This window comes from Vespa mandarinia, chromosome 20, assembly GCF_050613455.1.
Source record: "Vespa mandarinia isolate Hongniang chromosome 20, ASM5061345v1, whole genome shotgun sequence".
Lineage (NCBI taxonomy): Eukaryota > Metazoa > Arthropoda > Insecta > Hymenoptera > Vespidae > Vespa > Vespa mandarinia.
In genome coordinates, this window is record NC_140829.1 from 2,653,624 (window position 1) to 2,671,792 (window position 18,169).

The 18,169-nt window shown below is 25.8% G+C and overlaps 4 protein-coding genes across 5 annotated transcripts; 3 read left to right on the forward strand and 1 right to left on the reverse strand.

Annotated features, from left to right (window-relative positions):
* The first annotated feature begins 325 nt into the window (after positions 1-325).
* Positions 326-4,979, forward strand: LOC118447373 (major facilitator superfamily domain-containing protein 6). Of its 2 annotated transcripts, none has more exons than XM_035879260.2 (10): positions 326-624; positions 2,176-2,262; positions 2,394-2,686; positions 2,787-3,156; positions 3,302-3,492; positions 3,641-3,777; positions 3,919-4,034; positions 4,166-4,411; positions 4,497-4,643; positions 4,743-4,979. In XM_035879260.2, exons 2-10 carry the CDS (start codon positions 2,205-2,207, stop codon positions 4,811-4,813), a joined length of 1,629 nt encoding a protein of 542 aa, XP_035735153.2. In that variant the 5' UTR covers positions 326-624; positions 2,176-2,204; the 3' UTR covers positions 4,814-4,979. The 2 variants fall into 2 exon arrangements, with proteins under 2 accessions (XP_035735153.2, XP_035735154.2); XM_035879261.2 differs by lacking the exon at positions 326-624 and adding an exon at positions 1,421-1,701.
* Positions 4,980-5,417: 438 nt separating this feature from the next.
* On the forward strand, positions 5,418-7,551 carry LOC118447381 (F-box/WD repeat-containing protein 4). Its single transcript, XM_035879273.2, has 7 exons — positions 5,418-5,650; positions 5,882-6,160; positions 6,233-6,380; positions 6,446-6,609; positions 6,818-6,946; positions 7,024-7,171; positions 7,245-7,551. The coding sequence occupies exons 1-7, from the start codon at positions 5,451-5,453 to the stop codon at positions 7,413-7,415; spliced, it is 1,239 nt and encodes a 412-aa protein (XP_035735166.1). The 5' UTR covers positions 5,418-5,450; the 3' UTR covers positions 7,416-7,551.
* Positions 6,920-15,870, reverse strand: LOC118447354 (cytoplasmic aconitate hydratase). Its single transcript, XM_035879214.2, has 15 exons — positions 15,734-15,870; positions 14,987-15,076; positions 14,642-14,808; positions 14,411-14,556; positions 13,787-14,180; positions 13,529-13,700; positions 13,175-13,392; positions 9,991-10,150; positions 9,676-9,896; positions 9,418-9,574; positions 9,092-9,327; positions 8,778-8,914; positions 8,522-8,669; positions 8,253-8,419; positions 6,920-8,139 (listed from the first exon to the last, which is right to left on the reverse strand). The coding sequence occupies exons 1-15, from the start codon at positions 15,768-15,770 to the stop codon at positions 7,887-7,889; spliced, it is 2,703 nt and encodes a 900-aa protein (XP_035735107.1). The 5' UTR covers positions 15,771-15,870; the 3' UTR covers positions 6,920-7,886.
* Positions 15,871-16,378: 508 nt separating this feature from the next.
* On the forward strand, positions 16,379-18,025 carry LOC118447390 (uncharacterized). The gene is made up of 4 exons (XM_035879283.2): positions 16,379-16,547; positions 16,656-17,012; positions 17,103-17,516; positions 17,629-18,025. The coding sequence occupies exons 2-4, from the start codon at positions 16,665-16,667 to the stop codon at positions 17,692-17,694; spliced, it is 828 nt and encodes a 275-aa protein (XP_035735176.2). The 5' UTR covers positions 16,379-16,547; positions 16,656-16,664; the 3' UTR covers positions 17,695-18,025.
* The last annotated feature ends 144 nt before the right edge of the window (positions 18,026-18,169 follow it).

Here is an 18,169-nt window from a genome sequence, read left to right on the forward strand (position 1 = left end):
TTAAATTAAAACGATGACGCGATCGCTAACGTGCATTAAATATAATCGTTCGATAGAAACAAATTTCAGATTTGTTTAAATACGTTCAAATAGGGCTCTTCTTTTTCTTTCTTTTTTTTCTTTCTTTCTTTCTTTTCTTTTCTTTTTTTCTTTTTTTTTTTTTTGTTTCAACATTTATATTTCTCATTTCGTTTTTACGATACAATTATCAAACGGCAATAAAGATAATCTACACAGGTTTCATATATCGTTTCGAATCGAGAAATGTTTGTCTATATTATGTCCCGTAGATAAGTTAGATACTTTATCATTGTCAAGATAATTTGCATCATATTCCAATGGATGTGTCTCGTTTAACAATATATATGATTCTTATAAACGATAAGTTGCCACGTTGGGCATAGATTCTAATAAAATTAGTCAAAGCATTTCGATCTTTTCATTTGTTACAAGTTCAAAATAGTAAAGTGATGCGTTATCATTCTCTTGGAATGATACGTTGACGTATTTAAAAAGAAAAAGTAACCAAAAAAAAAAACCGATATAAAAACAAATAAAATAAGGATTATATAAAAACTGTGAGAAAAATATAATATCGTGATTTAATTCTACAAACTGTACGAGGTAAATAATTATTTTATTATTCTAAGAAATATACTACGTGCATGAGAAAGCGCGGGCGCGCGAGAGCGCACGTTTATACATGCAGGATATGACCGTGTCTACTATTACTTTGTATCTATGATAAAAAATAATTAAATGTTATTAACAGATTTTATAAATGTGATTAGAAATAATTACCTACTGTATTATTATGCTTACGCATTATTTTTTTCTTCTGCCTTTTTTTTTTCTTTTTTTTTTTTTTTTTCTTTTGATTCATAACAAGCCAGTACGCTACTATGTACTTTGGAATGTTCTTTTTTTTTTTCTTTTCAAAATATAACCATTATCTTTGCTTCACGAAAAGAGAAAGTTATCGACCTTTGACATTCAATCATTTCGCTTTTCTTTATATAATGCATTATAACGAAAAAAAGAAAGCAAAATATCTTATCATAAAGAAAATATAACGAAAAGATAACGAAGTTTAATAAAATGACCAATTATGAATAAAAGAGACAATTTTACTAATAAAAATTAGTTTTCTCTTCGTTGAAAATAAAACGTTAAATCGTACAGCATCTTACATTATCAAAATTATTGTAAATATCTATTCTTATATTTCAATGAACGTGAGTGACCGTAAACAGCGCTCTATAGTGCCCATCTATTGAACTAAAAGAAGCTGTTTATCTGGATATGGGAAACTGTGATTTATATATATATATATAAATAGAAATAGATAAAGATATATATATACATATACTTTTTAGTATTTTTAAATTGTTACTTTATGATTTCATTAAAAAATACGTTTCAATTATGAATTGTGATTTTTATGATAAATCTAAAGATATAATTCAGTGAAAAGTGTTGGGATATATAAATAAACACGCTGTTGATACATAAAGTGCATTCTAACCTATAATTTTACAAGAATGTGTAGATGTTTATTATAAAATACGTTCGAATATTCATAAATGATGACAATTATTATATTTTGATGATACATTGAGAGATATATATATATATATTTATATATATATATATTCATATTTACTGCCCATTCAAAATTATTTATCAGTTTCTTTATATCAGGTAATCATTTGTTTGGTCAATTCTATCATAAAGTAATTTTGAAAATAACCGAATTGTCGTGAATTAAAATTGTTATTAGAATTATAATATTACATTTGTATTATAAATGATAAATGTAGCTGATATAGAGAAAAAAAAAGAAGTAGAAAGATAATGAACTCTATCGTAATAAAAATTACACATTTTATCGACACGTAGCAGTAGTTCTAAAACATACCGTAATTTATATCGGCGTGATAAAATTAAAAAAAAATATATATATAAATTAATGTATAAAAGCAATTATTAAATACAATTGGTTTTTTCTCCAATTAAAATCATATAATACATTAAATTTCATATAATTTTGTTATTTATTTATTTATGACATATATATATATATGTCATGTATATATATACGTGTGTGTGTGTATGTGTGTGTGTTAAATTTATATATTGTTTTTTAATATTTTCAATTTATTTAAATAAAAAAAGGAAACCTATATAGGGGAAAGATTGAAACGATGAAGATAAATTATATTCAGTTGCCTGTAAAAATACATTACTTCTTCTTCATGGGAGGTAAGTGAGAAATATTATTTGTAATAATACATTTATTCGGAGAAAAAAAGAAAAAAGAAAAGATCATATTTAATCCGAATGTTCAATATTTAACTTTATCCATTAGAATTTTTTAAATATTTTACTTTTAGCTATGGGTCCTATACTTCCTTTCTTACCGGTATATGGTAAACAACTTGGCATTTCACCTTTAGTTATGGGTAGCGTTACCGCGGTACTTCCAATTTTATTTCTCATTGCCAAACCAATATTCGGTTTCTTAGTGGATTATTTTTATAACTGGAGGAAATCGATATTTGTTGCTTTATTAACATTAACAAGTGGTTGTTATATATGTATATATTTTGTACCGGCAATATCGAATGAAGTTTCAATCAATTACAATGATATTTCATGTTCGTCGTTATATGACTGCGAGTTTTATGTGAGTAATGTAATAAATTTCCTACGTTCTTTTTTTTTTTTTTTTTTTTTTAGATACAAAATGTCATTGATTTATTTTTCTTGAAATTTTCCTTCGTTAGGATGCAACAATGTTGAATTGCGTAAAGAAGAAAAATGCAACGTGTCGGTGGATATGCGACAATGAAAATAATAATTCGTCTTTCGTACGAATGAATACAGAGGAATCATCGAACGCGTTTTGTTTTATCGATGTAACAAGAGTCAATAATTGTGCAATAAATAATAATAATAATAATAATAATAATAATAATAATAATAATAATAATAATAATAATAATAATTGTACGAAAACAAGTCTGGTTTTAGAGGATAATTATAATTTGTATATATCTATGACATTTTGGAGTTTTGTACTTTTAATGTCGCTTGGTAACATAGGTTTCAACATTTCAAATTGTATCAGCGATGCAATTTGTTTCGATGTATTAGGTATATATATGACAAAATAATGTACATATTTTTTTTTTTTTTTATAATCCTATATTATAATATAAATGATAAAAGTGAATTGAAAATGGTATAACATCGTAAAATGACGATTATTATTTTGCGTACACATTGTTTATATTTTTAGGAGAAGGCGGTCAAATGGGATATGGCAGACAACGTGTTTGGGGTACTGTAGGTTTTGGTATTTCTGCCTTTTTAGCCGGTTATGCCGTAGATCTATGGTCTGAGGGAAAAACTATAAAGACATATACGCCCGCTTTTATACTCGTTTTTATTTTTACCTCTGTCGACTTGCTATGTTGTACGAAATTAAAGGTGACTTAATTATACATACAAATATAATATCAACTCTACACACTAACGAGGTCAATTAAATTTTGCCGATATATTTAAATATATCAAATACATATATATATATATATATATATATATATATTTATATATATATTTTTTTTAATTGCAGTTACCTATTATGTCAGGATCTACAAACATCATGAAAGATGTTTATAATCTATTGAAGTCGAAACCAATATTTATATTTTTATGTTTTGCCACACTCGCCGGTATTCTTGACAGCTTCATGATTTACTTTTTGTTTTGGTAATAAAAAAAAAAAAATAAATAAATAAATAAATAAATAAAAGGAAGAAGGAAAGAAGAGAAAAAGAGAAAAGAAAAAAGAAACTATTATATTATATAAGATAAATGATAATACATGTGTAAAACAAATTTTTCTAATAGGTACTTAGAGGATCTTTCAAAGGCTACAGGTTATATGTACAAAATTAAATTAATAGAAGGACTGATTGTAGCGGCTCAAACATTAGGTGGCGAAGTAATATTCTTTTCGTTATCTGGTAGTTTGTTACTATTATTATTATTATTATTATTATTATTATTTTCTTTTGTTTTTTCTTTTACAAACAAATTATAACAGTTACTAGATGTAAAATAACAGTTATTTCAATAGATTCTCATGATTTTATAGGGAAAATATTGAAAAAAATTGGATATGGATACAGTTTTGCATTTTGCTTATTATGTTACGCTATACGACTTACACTAATATCTTTGGCATCAACACCTTGGTGGGTCGTACTTATTGAGTTCTTTATGCAAGGTCCAACATATGCACTTTGTTATACAACTATAGTTGCATATGCGAGTGCAGTGTCCCCTCCAGGAACATCAGCCACCGTTCAAGGAATTGTCGCTGGAATGGATGATGGTTTAGGTATTTATCTTTAAAATAATTTTCAATTTCTTGCCAATCCAATTCAACTGTACGCTAAATCTTTCCTCCCCTTTTTTTTTATCAGGTTACGCAATCGGTAGTTTATTTGGTGGAATTTTGTATAAAGAAATGGGAGGTGTGATTACTTTACAAATTTTTGCTGCGATAGCCATGTTGTCCGCGTTAATCTACATATTTTTACATATTACTTATCTAAAACACACGACGCCAGGTAAAAAATAATAAAATATCATTATAAATGATATCCTTAATAAGGGATATATATATGTATATATATATGATATAATCAAAATTTTTTATTTTATCGTAGATACTCGAAAAGAAATTGAATGGAAATCACCGGAGGATGCAAATATAGAATGTATTGTTGCTGAGAAATAACAGTATCATAATATTTTTTTAAAATATATTTACAATAAATACATAGATATGTATGTATGCATGTACTCTGACAATGTTTGTTCGTAATAACAAGATTGTAACAAGGATATATTATTTTTTTAAACATTTGTTAATAAGATAATGTACATATATAAAAAATAAAATAAAAATTAATAAGATTTTTTTATACCTCAAGAAACGATAAATATTCTTTACGATAATTACAATAAACTAAAGCGAGTATACGCATGTACGTAATAAAAATAATAAATAACTATGCATTACAATTATTATTATAAATTAAATTAATGTCAAAGGATAATTAACATTTGAACAATCTAAGAAAATCTAATGTAATAGATATAATTTTAAAATCGATTTGATATATATGTGTGTACGTGTATGTATGTATGTGTATGTGTATACGTACACACATATATATATCTTCTATATATGCATATCGAATAATGATTACAAATATTATTATTTTTGATATTATCATTTGAAAGTCATATCTCTAACAAACACACAATTAATAATTAATGCGTATATGTATGTATATATATATATATATATATACATACGTAACGGCAAAATACTATCAAGAGAGACAAAGATAACTAATCACGTGACAAAGATGACAGGTGTTTGGCGCTTGGACAGTTTACCGTCCGATGTTCTGATCTTAATTTTTAATTATTGTCATGCCTTCGATTTGGTTCGACTCAGTGAAGTTTGTACACGATTTTATGATATCATACACGATGATACTCTTTGGAAAAAGAGGAGTAATCAACCGCTCGTGACGAATCAAGCTGCAGCGAAATTTCGTGAAAGGTTGGTAGGTTAATGATTTAACTTTTATATATTGAATTTATGTTTGTAACATATTAAAATTAATTATTACGTAGAAACTTATTGTGGATTAATATTTACGTAAATACATATTTATATTATAGGTCTGATTTTCTTTTTTTTCTTTTTTTTTTTTTTTATATATATATATTTTATTTTATTTTTCTCTTTTTTTTTCTTTTCTTTTATTTTTATTTTTCTTTTTTTACACAGATGCAATCCATTGTTATGTCTTCGTAAAAAGTGGCACGTTTCCCACAATTGGCAGTATGGACGGTACAAGAAAAAATTTATTTTCTCACAAAAAGCAAAGTTGATGCCTTGGTTACAATTAACCGATGACATATTATGGTGGAGCGGTGGTGATAGGCTTTGTGGTTTTAGAAGAAGTGAACCACTTAGAGGAACTGTACTTGTTTTTAATGAAAATGATATTGGAAGCGATATTTGCAAATTTGTTGTTAAAGACGAATATATTGTGTCTGGACATAGGTAAAGGATTTCACAAAAGTTTATATTTTAACATAGGAAAATATTGTTATTATATTGTTACTCTAATTCTAGAGATGGTAGCTTGAAATTTTGGACTAAGGCAAAACGAGGAGATGATCATATTTGCTTCAGTATAGATAGGGCGCACTCATCTGACGTGAATGCTGTAGATAAAATTGGTCAAATTATTGTATCAGGTGCTGGAGATGGGATAGTAAAAGTAAGCGTGTAAAAACTATGTCTTTTGTGAAAGGAAAACTAAATTAGAAAGTCATGCATATTCAGGTTTGGAAATTACCCAATAGAAGATACACCGAACCACCTTTGGCAAGTATAAACGTGAGAGATAGGATATGGTCTGTCGTAGCTGACCCAACAGGATTAAAATTTGCCGTAGGTTCATCTGGAAATGGTGATGGACCACCTCTAAACATATTTGATATTGAATGGTGAATATACTTTAAGCTTTTTTTTTATTAAACATTTACAATAGTAACATAATAATATAATAATTTAATTATTAATATTAATAATATATAACAATAGAGAAATTTCATTAACTTTATATACATTTAATTTTGTATTTATCAAAATTTTTTATATATATATTTACAATACGGAACAACGATTTATCTATCTTATCAAAGCATGTTTTAGTTGTAGTATATCAGATATAGTAAAGCACAATTGGAGACGAGGAGCAGGAATATTGGACATGGTTTGGGATAATCCATATACTCTACTTACATGTGGATATGATACTTATATTAGAAAATGGGATATGAGGTAAATATAATATTATATATTTTTCGTCCTTTTTTTTTTTTATAATCAATATTCTATTCATTACTGTTGTTTTATAGATGTGGAATGTGCGTGTCTTCATGGGCTGATCCTACAAGTGCAACACTCTACTGTATTTCTTCAGATTATCAACATACTTTAGTCTCCGGAACACAATTTAATTGTAAAGCTGTTTTGTGGGATCAAAGACAGAAACACTATATACAGGTAATACTTTATGTCACTTAAAAATATCTTGATATTTATCAAGTAATATTTGTATTTTTTTTCTTTTTTTTAGCTTTACTTTATGAATTTACGTATGTCAAGTCCCATTTATAGTATCAGTTTTGATAGTTGTCATCTTTATGGTGCAACAGATCAGCACTTAGCAGAACTTACATTCTCAGGATATTCTTATGAGGAAATTAATTACAGAGAAATGTTGACATATGAATTTGTTCACGTTTAGTTTTACAATCATGATAATATGTAAATTACGAGAAATTTTTAATAATTTGTACAATTTCTTAATGACTAAATATGCCTGATCGAAAGAAAAATTTATAATTGTAAACGTGTTAAAATAAAAAATTTTAAAAGTATGTTTAAACAACATCGATGTTTTAAGTGTATGCGTTACATAAATATATCGTTACTGTTATATAAAACTAATTTCAGAGATGGATATTCCAAGTTTGTGATTTCTTAAACATTTTTATAATATATCTTAAAATATAAACAATTTTATACCATACCACCTTTAACAATAATATACACCAACAATTATTAGTTTAGTAATTGTAAACAATTATTAATAATTATTTTAAAGCCAAGCACGAGTTAAGTATCCGCTTAAGTAACATTTTCCATTGAAGTTATACACATTTGATTTTATAAAAAAAAAAAATAAAAAAAAAAAAAAAGAAAAAGAAAAAACTTATCAGAGCATTGTTCTGATCATATAATTAAGAATACCCCCATGTTGATAATAAGTTAAGTCAACTTCTGTATCAAAACGTACAATAACTTCGAATTGTTTTCCCTGATCAGTTGTTACTGTAATATTTTGACCGGGCTGATAATCATTAGGAAGAATGATGTTAAATTTTTCTAAACCGGTTAATCCTAATGATTCCGCATTTTGTCCTGGAAGATATTGCAGTGGTATAATGCCCATTCCTACAAGATTAGACCTATTGAAATAAAAAAAAAAAAATGTATTAATTGTATCATCAATATGGATAGATTATATAGTTCAATTGAATAGACTATAGAGACAAAATTGAAGTTATCATTCTATAATTACCTATGAATTCTTTCATAAGATTCAGCTATTATCGCTCGTATACCGAGAAGATACGGTCCCTTTGCAGCCCAATCTCTAGAAGATCCAGAACCATATTCTTTACCGACTAAACATATTAATGGAGTCCTATCTTTCTTATACTTTTCTGCAGCATCAAATATATCCATCTGAAATATATATATATATATATATATATATATAAATTCGCAATATTACCGAATCTATGGAAATTAAATAAATACGTAAATAATATATAATACGAGCAATACCTCTTCGTTAGTTGGAATATAAATTGTTCGTGGTCCAGGTTTACCAATAAATTTATTGAGTAAACGTATATTTGCAAAAGTTCCTCTCATCATAACAGAATCATTTCCTCTGCGAGAGCCATAAGAATTAAATTCTTTTGGTGTTAATCTATAAAAAAATATATATATATATAACAAATACAATTATAGATCATGAATTATATATTATATGTTTTTTTTTTTTTTTTAATAAAAAAAATAATTATCAAAAACTTACCCACGACTCGAAAGATATCGCGCTGCTGGAGAATTACGTGCAATACTACCAGCAGGACTAATGTGATCAGTCGTTACAGAATCTCCAAGATTCAAGAGTACACGTGCATTGGTAATTGATTCTAATTTAGGGATCTCCTAAATCATATAAAAAAGAAAAAAAAATAAATAAATAAAATAAAATAAAATAAATAAATAAATAAATAAATAAAGTATATATTGGAAGATATAAAAGAATTGATCAATTTTTTCTTAAATTCCCATATATAAAAGCCAAAGAAGTGAATAGTTCCATGAATACATACGACGACCCACCTTCTCGAGCTTATCAAAATATGGTGGTTTTTGAATATATGTGGAATTAACATCCCAAGGATATAATTTACCATCAGGAGCTACTAAATTTGCCCAACTGCTGCTACCTTTTTCAATTTTTTCATATACTTCTTTAAACATAGCCGGTATAACGTATTTTTGTTCGACGTTTTGTATTTCCTTTCTTGTAGGCCATATATCTTGGAGATATATAGCCGTTCCATCTTTCTTGTATCCTATTACACAAGAATAAAACATTATTTATTTACTTATTTATTTATTTATTTATTTATTATTATTATTAATATCATGATAAAATCGCATACCCAAGGGTTCTTTTTCAAAATCAATATCAACAGTGCCAGCAATAGCATATGCGATAACCAGAAGTGGCGATGCCAAATAATTTGCTCGTGTATTTGGATGAATTCTACCCTCGAAATTTCGATTCCCGGACAACACGCCGCAGCATACCAGTTCGTTCTAAAATAAAATATTAAATGGTCAGAAAAAACGAGTAGAAAAAAAAAAGAAAAAAAAAAAAAAAATAAATACTTTCGATTGATCAAATTTGATTGAAATACCTTTTCTATGGTATTTACTATAACTTCTGGAAGTGGCCCACTATTACCAATACAAGTCATACATCCGTAACCGACGTTATCAAAGCCCAATTTTGATAAATACGGAATAACTCCGCTTTCTTGAAGATAATACGTTACCACACCAGAACCAGGCGATAATGATGTTTTTATATATGGCGCTACTGTTAATCCAACTTCAACAGCTTTTCTAGCTAAGAGACCTTGAATGATCGTCGAATATTTTTTTCTTTTTTTTATTAAATTTCTAAAAGTAAGATTTGTAGAAAAGAATACTATCGTAGTTTGATTATTTACCTGCTCCTAACATAACACTGGGATTACTAGTATTCGTGCAACTTGTAATTGCCGCAATAACCACCGATCCATGCCTTAATTTATAATCTTTTCCTTCATACTCGAACATACCGACATTGTCCAATTTTTCCTTATTTAATCCGTATCCTTTAAATCCTACCTGAAAAGTAGAATTTCTTTTTATTTTTTGTATTATTATTTTTTGTTTTTTTTCTTTTGTTTTTTTTTTGTTTTTGTTTTTATCAAGTAATTATATTCTTTAAGAATATAATATTATTAATATAAAATAATGTAAATTTTATTGTATCATTCTAAAAGAGATTTGTACAAGTAACAAAGTAATTCATAAAAATAAAAAAGAGAAAAGAAATAAAATTGAAAAAAAAAAAAAAAAAAAAAAAAAAAAGAAAAAAATAAATATAATAGAAAATTTGGAAAAATTTTCCTTTAACGAATGATCTTCAAGATACACAATCAATATTCTATGATCATAAACTTAACGACTAATCACTTTAGAATGATATTAAATATCTTCATTAAAGAGTCATTAATGAATACAGATTACAATGTCCTTACCATTATTGTTATTTTCTCATAAAAAAACCTTTTAGAAACGAGACGTTCAAAATAATCAAAACAGATACTTAAATACCGATATAAGGTATAGATATTTATGAAATAATTTTCATTTTTCTTCAAGGTCTATTTTATTTCTTCTTTTCAAATTTTCTAAGACTTTTCATAATAATATTACGTTAAGTACAGTGTTACTTTAGGAGTATTCTCTCGATTTCATGAAGTTATATCCCTAATATAAATTATCAAAAGATAGTTAATGATACTGCTTTAAAAAGGCCTGGCTTTAACAATTTCGTACTTTCACCGAACGTAAAACGATTTAAAAAAAAAAAAAGAAAAAATGCAATATAACTTGACAATATATTTATGACCAAATAATTTTTTCTTTCTTCCTTCAAAATATCCTTTAAACTTTTGGTATAGAATGAATTCTAAATCCATTGCAAATTGTTTTAATAATTTTCAAAATGATAATACGAATGATCGGATGGTAATTCAAATCTATTAAAGTATGTACGATAAAGTACAAAACGAATACGACAGTCGTTTCGAACGAAATATGTGAACTTTGCAAAATTACAAAGAAAATGTAGTATCAGCGATTTCTATTAGGTCGTGATGACTTCTAAACCTCGACAATTAGCGAATCAAGAAAAAAAATATTTCTTTAAATTAATCTTAAAGAAATTTGTTTGTTTCTTCAGTTTTCTTTTTTTTTTTGTTTATATATTTTTTTTAATATCTTTATAAATATAAGAAGAAGAGACGAACCGTTTATAACAACGTATTTAATAAGTACAATTAATTATTATCTTTCTCAATTTTTTGTCTTCTCTTCCCCCCCCATCACCAGCTCCCCTAATATTTCAATATCATACTCAAATTATAAATTTATTAGTATATATTTAAAATTTTACATGACATTCATGTAAACTTGAACGATCAGAAGGGAAGATAAAAATACAAATATTTCATCAAATTAAAAAAAAAAAAAAAAAAAAAAAAAAAAAAAAAAAAAAAAAAAAATCATTCGAATTAATTTAAAGGACTTCGTATTATTTCACAAATTTTATATAAACGTGAAAATATCTAAGAACGATCGAACAAATGGTAAGTCAGCACAGTTAACCGAGGATTCATCAAATATCTTACTATCGTATAAGCGTAATATTATATTGGCGTTGAGTATGTTTAAAAAAAAATAAAAAATAAAAAAAAAGAAAAAAATAAAAAGGAATTGATCAATAACCTCATTTCAATTACTTGAATTGCCGACTGATGGATCATTTAAAAAAATTGAAAATTCGTACACCTTTTTAAAATGTAAACGATTCCAATGAATCATTATGCCTAAACTAATGAATGAACATGCACAGTATTTGCAAGGAGAGGTTTGTAAATTTGAAATTTTTGAAATTCTGACAGTTTGAAGGTAGTATTCTTGACGACATTATTCTTGAGACTTAAGAGGTGGGGGAAGTTGGGCCATGAAGTATAAATTTCGGATCCGTAAGCTAAGGTCTTCAGTATGCGAATAACAATGTAGCGCGCATCATATGTAAGCATTTAATAACTCAGCTATTGTTTAACCTTTTTTTTTCATTTTAAAAATCATACTTTTAATTTTTAACTTTAATCTTTTCTGGATTTATATAAATGGTTAGTGAATATCTATTTTTTATTTGGTCTTTCGAAATTTTGATATACTTTTGAGGAATACAACAAATGGAATTTTATTGTAAGTATTTATTCAACACAACACATATCACGAAAAATATCGCATTAATTGAATGTGAAATTAAGAGGATTAATAAAAAAATAAATAAATAAATAAAAAAGAAAGAAAGAAAAAAATTGCAGAGATTGTCGTTGGGTGAATTCTCTTCCGGTCTGACTAATAAAATGTCTCACCGGGTAGGATTTATCCAACATCAGCCTCTGTCTATTACTCCAATCATCAAATATCAAGAATATAAATTTATTGATTTGTTGTCGGAGACGAAGTATAGATCCAGTGACAAAGTTATAATTAAATTGTGACTAGATCGAAATACTCGTCCTCGATGGCAAGAAATTACGCTGAGTGATTGTATTATACTGATTAAATAAAGAAGTCCTGTTTATTTTTCTTTGGTAATCTAGCTGTATGGTAAATTTAAGGTCATAAAGCTAGATTAGCGGGATGAAATACATGGGACACAACATCGATGAATTTTCGAATAGAAGAGAGAAGAAAGAAGATTAATTTAGAATGATTTGAGTCTGCGGGAACTATTGCTGTGATATGTTTTTTATAATGTCATATCACAGCTCTAATTGCCCAGAACCTTTTCATTTAATCTTCCTTTAAAATATTCAATTATAATTTTTATGTTAATAATCTATGATCAGAATGAAACTTCTTATTATCTGAAAATTATGTTAACATCAATCCCATATTTTCAAGTATGATATATAACAAATATAATTTAGATTGACGAGATTAATTAACCGTCACTGGGTTATATTTGCTCTACATCAGTACTGTTTTATTATCATCGCATCTCTATATCCTTAAATTTATATTTTATTACTAAAAATATTTTTATTATTGTATTAATCTTACCTTATTGGAAAGACAAGATTGAAAATCTGTCTTCATGTCACGTACAGATACCCGATCGTGAGGTCTTTTTGGACCACTAACACAAGATACTACAGTATTTAAGTCCAAGTAAATAACTTCAGAGAATATAGGATCTTGATTTTCATCATCGTAATTTCTTAACATACGTACAGCGGACAGATACTTTTCAATTTTCGCAATATGTTCTTCTGATCGATCTACAAAATTCATAAAAATTAGAAATATTTTTAATTCTTTCATAACATTATAATTTTGAATGGTGATCTCTTTTAACTTATATTTATAATAAACATTTATGTACATGATAAGAATAATATTATTTCAATATCTTACTAGTTTGTTTGAGATATGCTAAACTCTCTTTATCCACCGCAAAATATCCAACCGTTGCTCCATACTCAGGACACATATTAGAGATTGTCGCACGATCTGCTATACTCAATTGTGATACACCAGAGCCAAAAAATTCTACAAATTTTCCAACAACACCTACTTGCCGAAGATTCTATAAATATTCAGTTCTTTGTATTTATTAGATACATTGTATATCATACTCTGTATAATTTTGGAAATATTAAATTATTTACAGACCTTTGTAATAGTAAGAACTAAATCTGTTGAGGTCGCATATTGATTTAAAACACCTTCTAACTTGTAACCAACAACTTTGGGTATTAACATGGATACAGCTTGACCTAGCATAACAGCTTCTGCTTCTATACCTCCAACACCCCATCCAAGGACACCAAGACCATTAATCATAGTGGTGTGTGAATCTGTTCCAACCACACTATCAGGATAAAGAAGACTATTGCTATCAAATACTACCCTGGCTAAATATTCTAAATTCACTTGATGCACAATACCACTTCCTGGTGGTACAATTAACATATTTTCAAATGCTTTAGCTCCCCATTTTAAAAATAGAAAACGTTCCTTGTTCCTTTCAAATTCTATGTCTTCATTTTTTTTCAATGCATCTGAACTACAAATATATAGTTTCTTAAATATCTATTATATTATATATAATAATAATATAATATATTATTATTGTATTATTAGTATTTGACATGTTATATTAAAATTTTTATTGAAATAATTGAACTTTAAAATATTCTTATACAATTATTTCTATAAATATTAATTATTAACTATAATTAAAATAAACAATTATTTCTAATTGTCATTGTAATTACTAACAAAAATAATAATTACCTTCTAGTAAAATCAACTTGTATAGAGTGATCAATCACAAGATCTGAAGGACAAATTGGATTTATTTTATCAGGATTACCATTTAATTTTTTGACAGCATCTCTCATAGCAGCAAAATCTACAACTGCTGGAACTCCAGTAAAATCCTTAAAAAAAAAAAAAAAAAAATGTGTAAAAATCGTTAATAAAAAGATATTGGAATCTAAAATACTCATTGATTTCTATACGTACTTGTAAAATTACTCTAGACGGCTTGAACGCTATTTCAACTCCTTCAGGAATCGTTTGATTAATCTCCCAATCAAGAAGTTTCTCAACATCCTTTTTTTTCACTTGAAATCCATCGCAATTTCGTACACAACTCTCTAATAAAACCCTTATCGAGAAGGGTAAACGGTCTAAAAAAAAAATAAAAAAAAAATAAAAAAAAAATAAAAAAATAAAAAAAAAATAAAAAAAATAAAAATAAAAATCAACAAATATTAACTATCATATTCATTTATATTTTAATAAAAAAATTTTATAATATCCAAAAGTTTGATCTTTCAATAATATTATAAATAATATTATAAATACCATATTTTTCTCCTAATTGAGTAACATCATAATAACGAAGAGTCGGATTATCTTCTAAAGTCTTCAGCAACTGCTTATAAGGATTTTTATCTGAACATAAACGATATTAATTAGTACAGTTAATTAATGTAAAAGAATTAATGTAAAGATAATTAATGTATCGAATTTCAATTATGCAGACAGCATCATTATCTTATACAGTTATATAAAACATACAGATATTAAAATATCTTAAACAGTTATATAAATGTAAATAAAAAAATTTATTATTATATTATATATATATATATATATATATATATATATATATATATTCCAATTTTATTATTACTAATATAAATGTAAAATAATATAAAAATAATACAATTGTATTAACCAGAATAGAGTCATATATTTTATTTTATATTTATATATAAAAGTAATATTATGAAATATTTAATTTACAAAAAAATATTTTTAAATATTTGACAATAAATCTATATATCAATGATAACTGTCTATTTACCAGATGAATATCTCATTATTTTAATAATACGATTAATTTGAAATCTTCTAAATAGAAAAAACTGCATACCGAGCGCCCTCATAATTTTAAATATATTTCAAATAAATCCCTTATATATTTAATAATATACATTTTAATAAAATAAATGAATAATTATTGAAATATGTCAAAAAAAAAAAAAAATAATAATAATAAAGAAAATGAAATAAGATTGGTAAACGAATATGAAACTATCAACCCACCAGCCATGACCGCTGTTGCTTCAGTCACGTCGTCCATTCAAACGCAATTGTGATTTTTCATGACAGAATAATGAAAGAAATTAATCAGTAACTGTATTGCGTGCACTTTGAAGTGCAACCATTGGTTACACGATCTCCCTCTGGAGAGGAATACAACAAAGCAGAGTTTAAAACATAGATCTTATAACTCGTATGAAGGGGCACTGCTATGTCCTTTTTATTCATTTTTTAAATTAATATTTTAAGAAATATATATTATAAAGTAAAATTAATTTCATTGATTATTATTTTATTTTAATATATTTTAATATCTTTTAATTTTTGATCTGAACAATATGTTAAAAAATATAATGAAAAAAATAAATTAGAAAATGTTTCCATTGAAAATATCCATTATCTGGTTCAGTTGTATGAACATATAGATCACGTCTAATTCAAATTCGAAAAAATAAATCTTTACCATTTTGAAAAAGAATCATTTATTTTTGAATACTATATTTATAATTGATTTATCGTTGAATATTTTACAATGTTCAACGTAGATAACAATAGGAACAAACCAATGAGCGATAAGATATATTTAAGTCTCTCTTTTTATATAAATATAGTATACTTTTTATATAAATTTAGTTCTTTATAGTTTTCTACAGTTTCTGACGTGAGAAAGAAACTCCCATTTTCTTAGAATAAGATAATTTTTGATGCGCTATACGTGTACTATCAAATTGTACTTATAATCTTATTTCTTTTTGTTTTGCGTTTCCTTTACAATAAAATTCTAATAGATCCAGTTCTTTTTCTGTTTTAATAAAATGTAAGTTATAAGAAAGCTTTAAATTTACATTATATTATTTTTTACATACTTATATAAAATATAATTTTAATACTTATATAATTAACAAATTTATTTTAATAATTAAAGCATTACATTATGGAACATCATATCAGACCACCACAACCTTTGAGTAATAATTCGCCAAAGACTTGGTTTATTTGGAAAGAAGAATTTCTTATTTTTATGAGATTGCTTGGGCATATGTCACGCCCAGAAAATTACAAAGCAAATCTTTTTAAAAATTTTATAGGACCAATAGGGCTAGAAATAATAACAAAGTTAACATTTGATCGCCCAGATGATAAAGAAAATTTGGATATACTATTGAAAAAAATAGATGAATACCATAACCCTCCACGAAAGATTATAGAGACACGATATCAATTTTTTAATAGCTCTATGAAAGTCAGTGAAACAATAGAAAATTATATCCAAAGTTTAAGGGTACATTAAATATAATAAATGTTTAACATTGATCATTATAAAAACAATTAACAAGCCTTTATACAATTAATATTAATTCTATATTTATAGGAGAAAGCAAAAGATTGTAAGTTTAATAATTTGGCAGAAAGTTTAGTAATAGATGTTATCGTTCTTCATACTAATGATAAACTATTGCGCAAGAAATATTTGCAAGAAGACAATCTTGATTGTGATAAAATTATAGAAATTTATAAAAATCATAAAATTGCATCATTGGAAGCTAAGTGTACAAATCCTACAGCTCCACCTAAAGAAAAAGATAAATTAACTACAGTTCCCAAAGTAACAGAACATAATAACATTCAACAAAAGAAAGCTTGTTGGAGATGTAAAACTACCCACGAAGCAAAACAATGTCCAGCGTCGAATTATAAATGTAAAAATTGTGGTAAAATGAATCATTTAGAGATATCTTGTCAAAATGTCTCAACAGAAATGAATAAACCGTGCAATAAAAATATGGTAAGTTATTTTTTTTTAACACAAAAATATAAGTACAAAGATTATATTTTACTATAAATTCTATTTCAATGTATATATTGATATTATAAATTTTTTTAATTTATTATTTTAGAATAATATTTCTAAAAAAGGAAAATCATTGAACTGTAATAAAATATTGAACAATCTATCAAAATAATATTTTATAAAATAAAGTATTTCAATATGCAGTAATTTTAAAAAAGAATTTTGCAATTATATACTAAATAATATATAACATTTTAATACGAAAAGTATATTATTACTTAATATAATTATTATGTTGGTTTAATTTGTATTTGAATATATGTGATAGTAAATAAAGGAATAGGTTATATAAAAAAATATCTTTTATAATCAATATACAATAATTATTGATATATTATGCATTGTAGCAGACATTAAACAAATAACATTTTAATCAAATATGATATAAAGTAACTTTAATATTGGTCCCTAAATAAAAGCCCTCTTTAATAAAGAGCACTATTAAAATGAAATGGCACTATCTACATTTGTATTAATATGTTAAACACATTAAATGATGTCACTGTAACAAATTAAATGAAATAAACGTTTTTAAATTTGAATAACTGTTTGTCTTTCATAAATTTTTCATTTCTTATTTATATCTG

Bases quoted from the DNA above. Each gene is read 5' to 3' on its own strand.
- LOC118447373 (XM_035879260.2), top strand. From the start codon at position 2,205: ATGAAGATAAATTATATTCAGTTGCCTGTAAAAATACATTACTTCTTC. The intron at 2,263-2,393 runs GTAAGTGAGAAA...TTTTACTTTTAG, and splicing joins TTACTTCTTCTTCATGGGAG to CTATGGGTCCTATACTTCCT. The intron at 3,493-3,640 runs GTGACTTAATTA...TTTTAATTGCAG, and splicing joins TATGTTGTACGAAATTAAAG to TTACCTATTATGTCAGGATC.
- LOC118447381 (XM_035879273.2), top strand. From the start codon at position 5,451: ATGACAGGTGTTTGGCGCTTGGACAGTTTACCGTCCGATGTTCTGATC. The intron at 5,651-5,881 runs GTTGGTAGGTTA...TTTTTTACACAG, and splicing joins GCAGCGAAATTTCGTGAAAG to ATGCAATCCATTGTTATGTC. The intron at 6,161-6,232 runs GTAAAGGATTTC...CTCTAATTCTAG, and splicing joins TATATTGTGTCTGGACATAG to AGATGGTAGCTTGAAATTTT.
- LOC118447354 (XM_035879214.2), bottom strand. From the start codon at position 15,770: ATGGACGACGTGACTGAAGCAACAGCGGTCATGGCTG. The intron at 8,670-8,777 runs GTAAGTTTTTGA...ATTTTTTTATAG, and splicing joins CGATATCTTTCGAGTCGTGG to ATTAACACCAAAAGAATTTA. The intron at 8,140-8,252 runs GTAATTATAGAA...TTATTTCAATAG, and splicing joins TCTTATGAAAGAATTCATAG to GTCTAATCTTGTAGGAATGG.
- LOC118447390 (XM_035879283.2), top strand. From the start codon at position 16,665: ATGGAACATCATATCAGACCACCACAACCTTTGAGTAATAATTCGCCA. The intron at 17,013-17,102 runs GTACATTAAATA...CTATATTTATAG, and splicing joins ATTATATCCAAAGTTTAAGG to GAGAAAGCAAAAGATTGTAA. The intron at 17,517-17,628 runs GTAAGTTATTTT...TTATTATTTTAG, and splicing joins AACCGTGCAATAAAAATATG to AATAATATTTCTAAAAAAGG.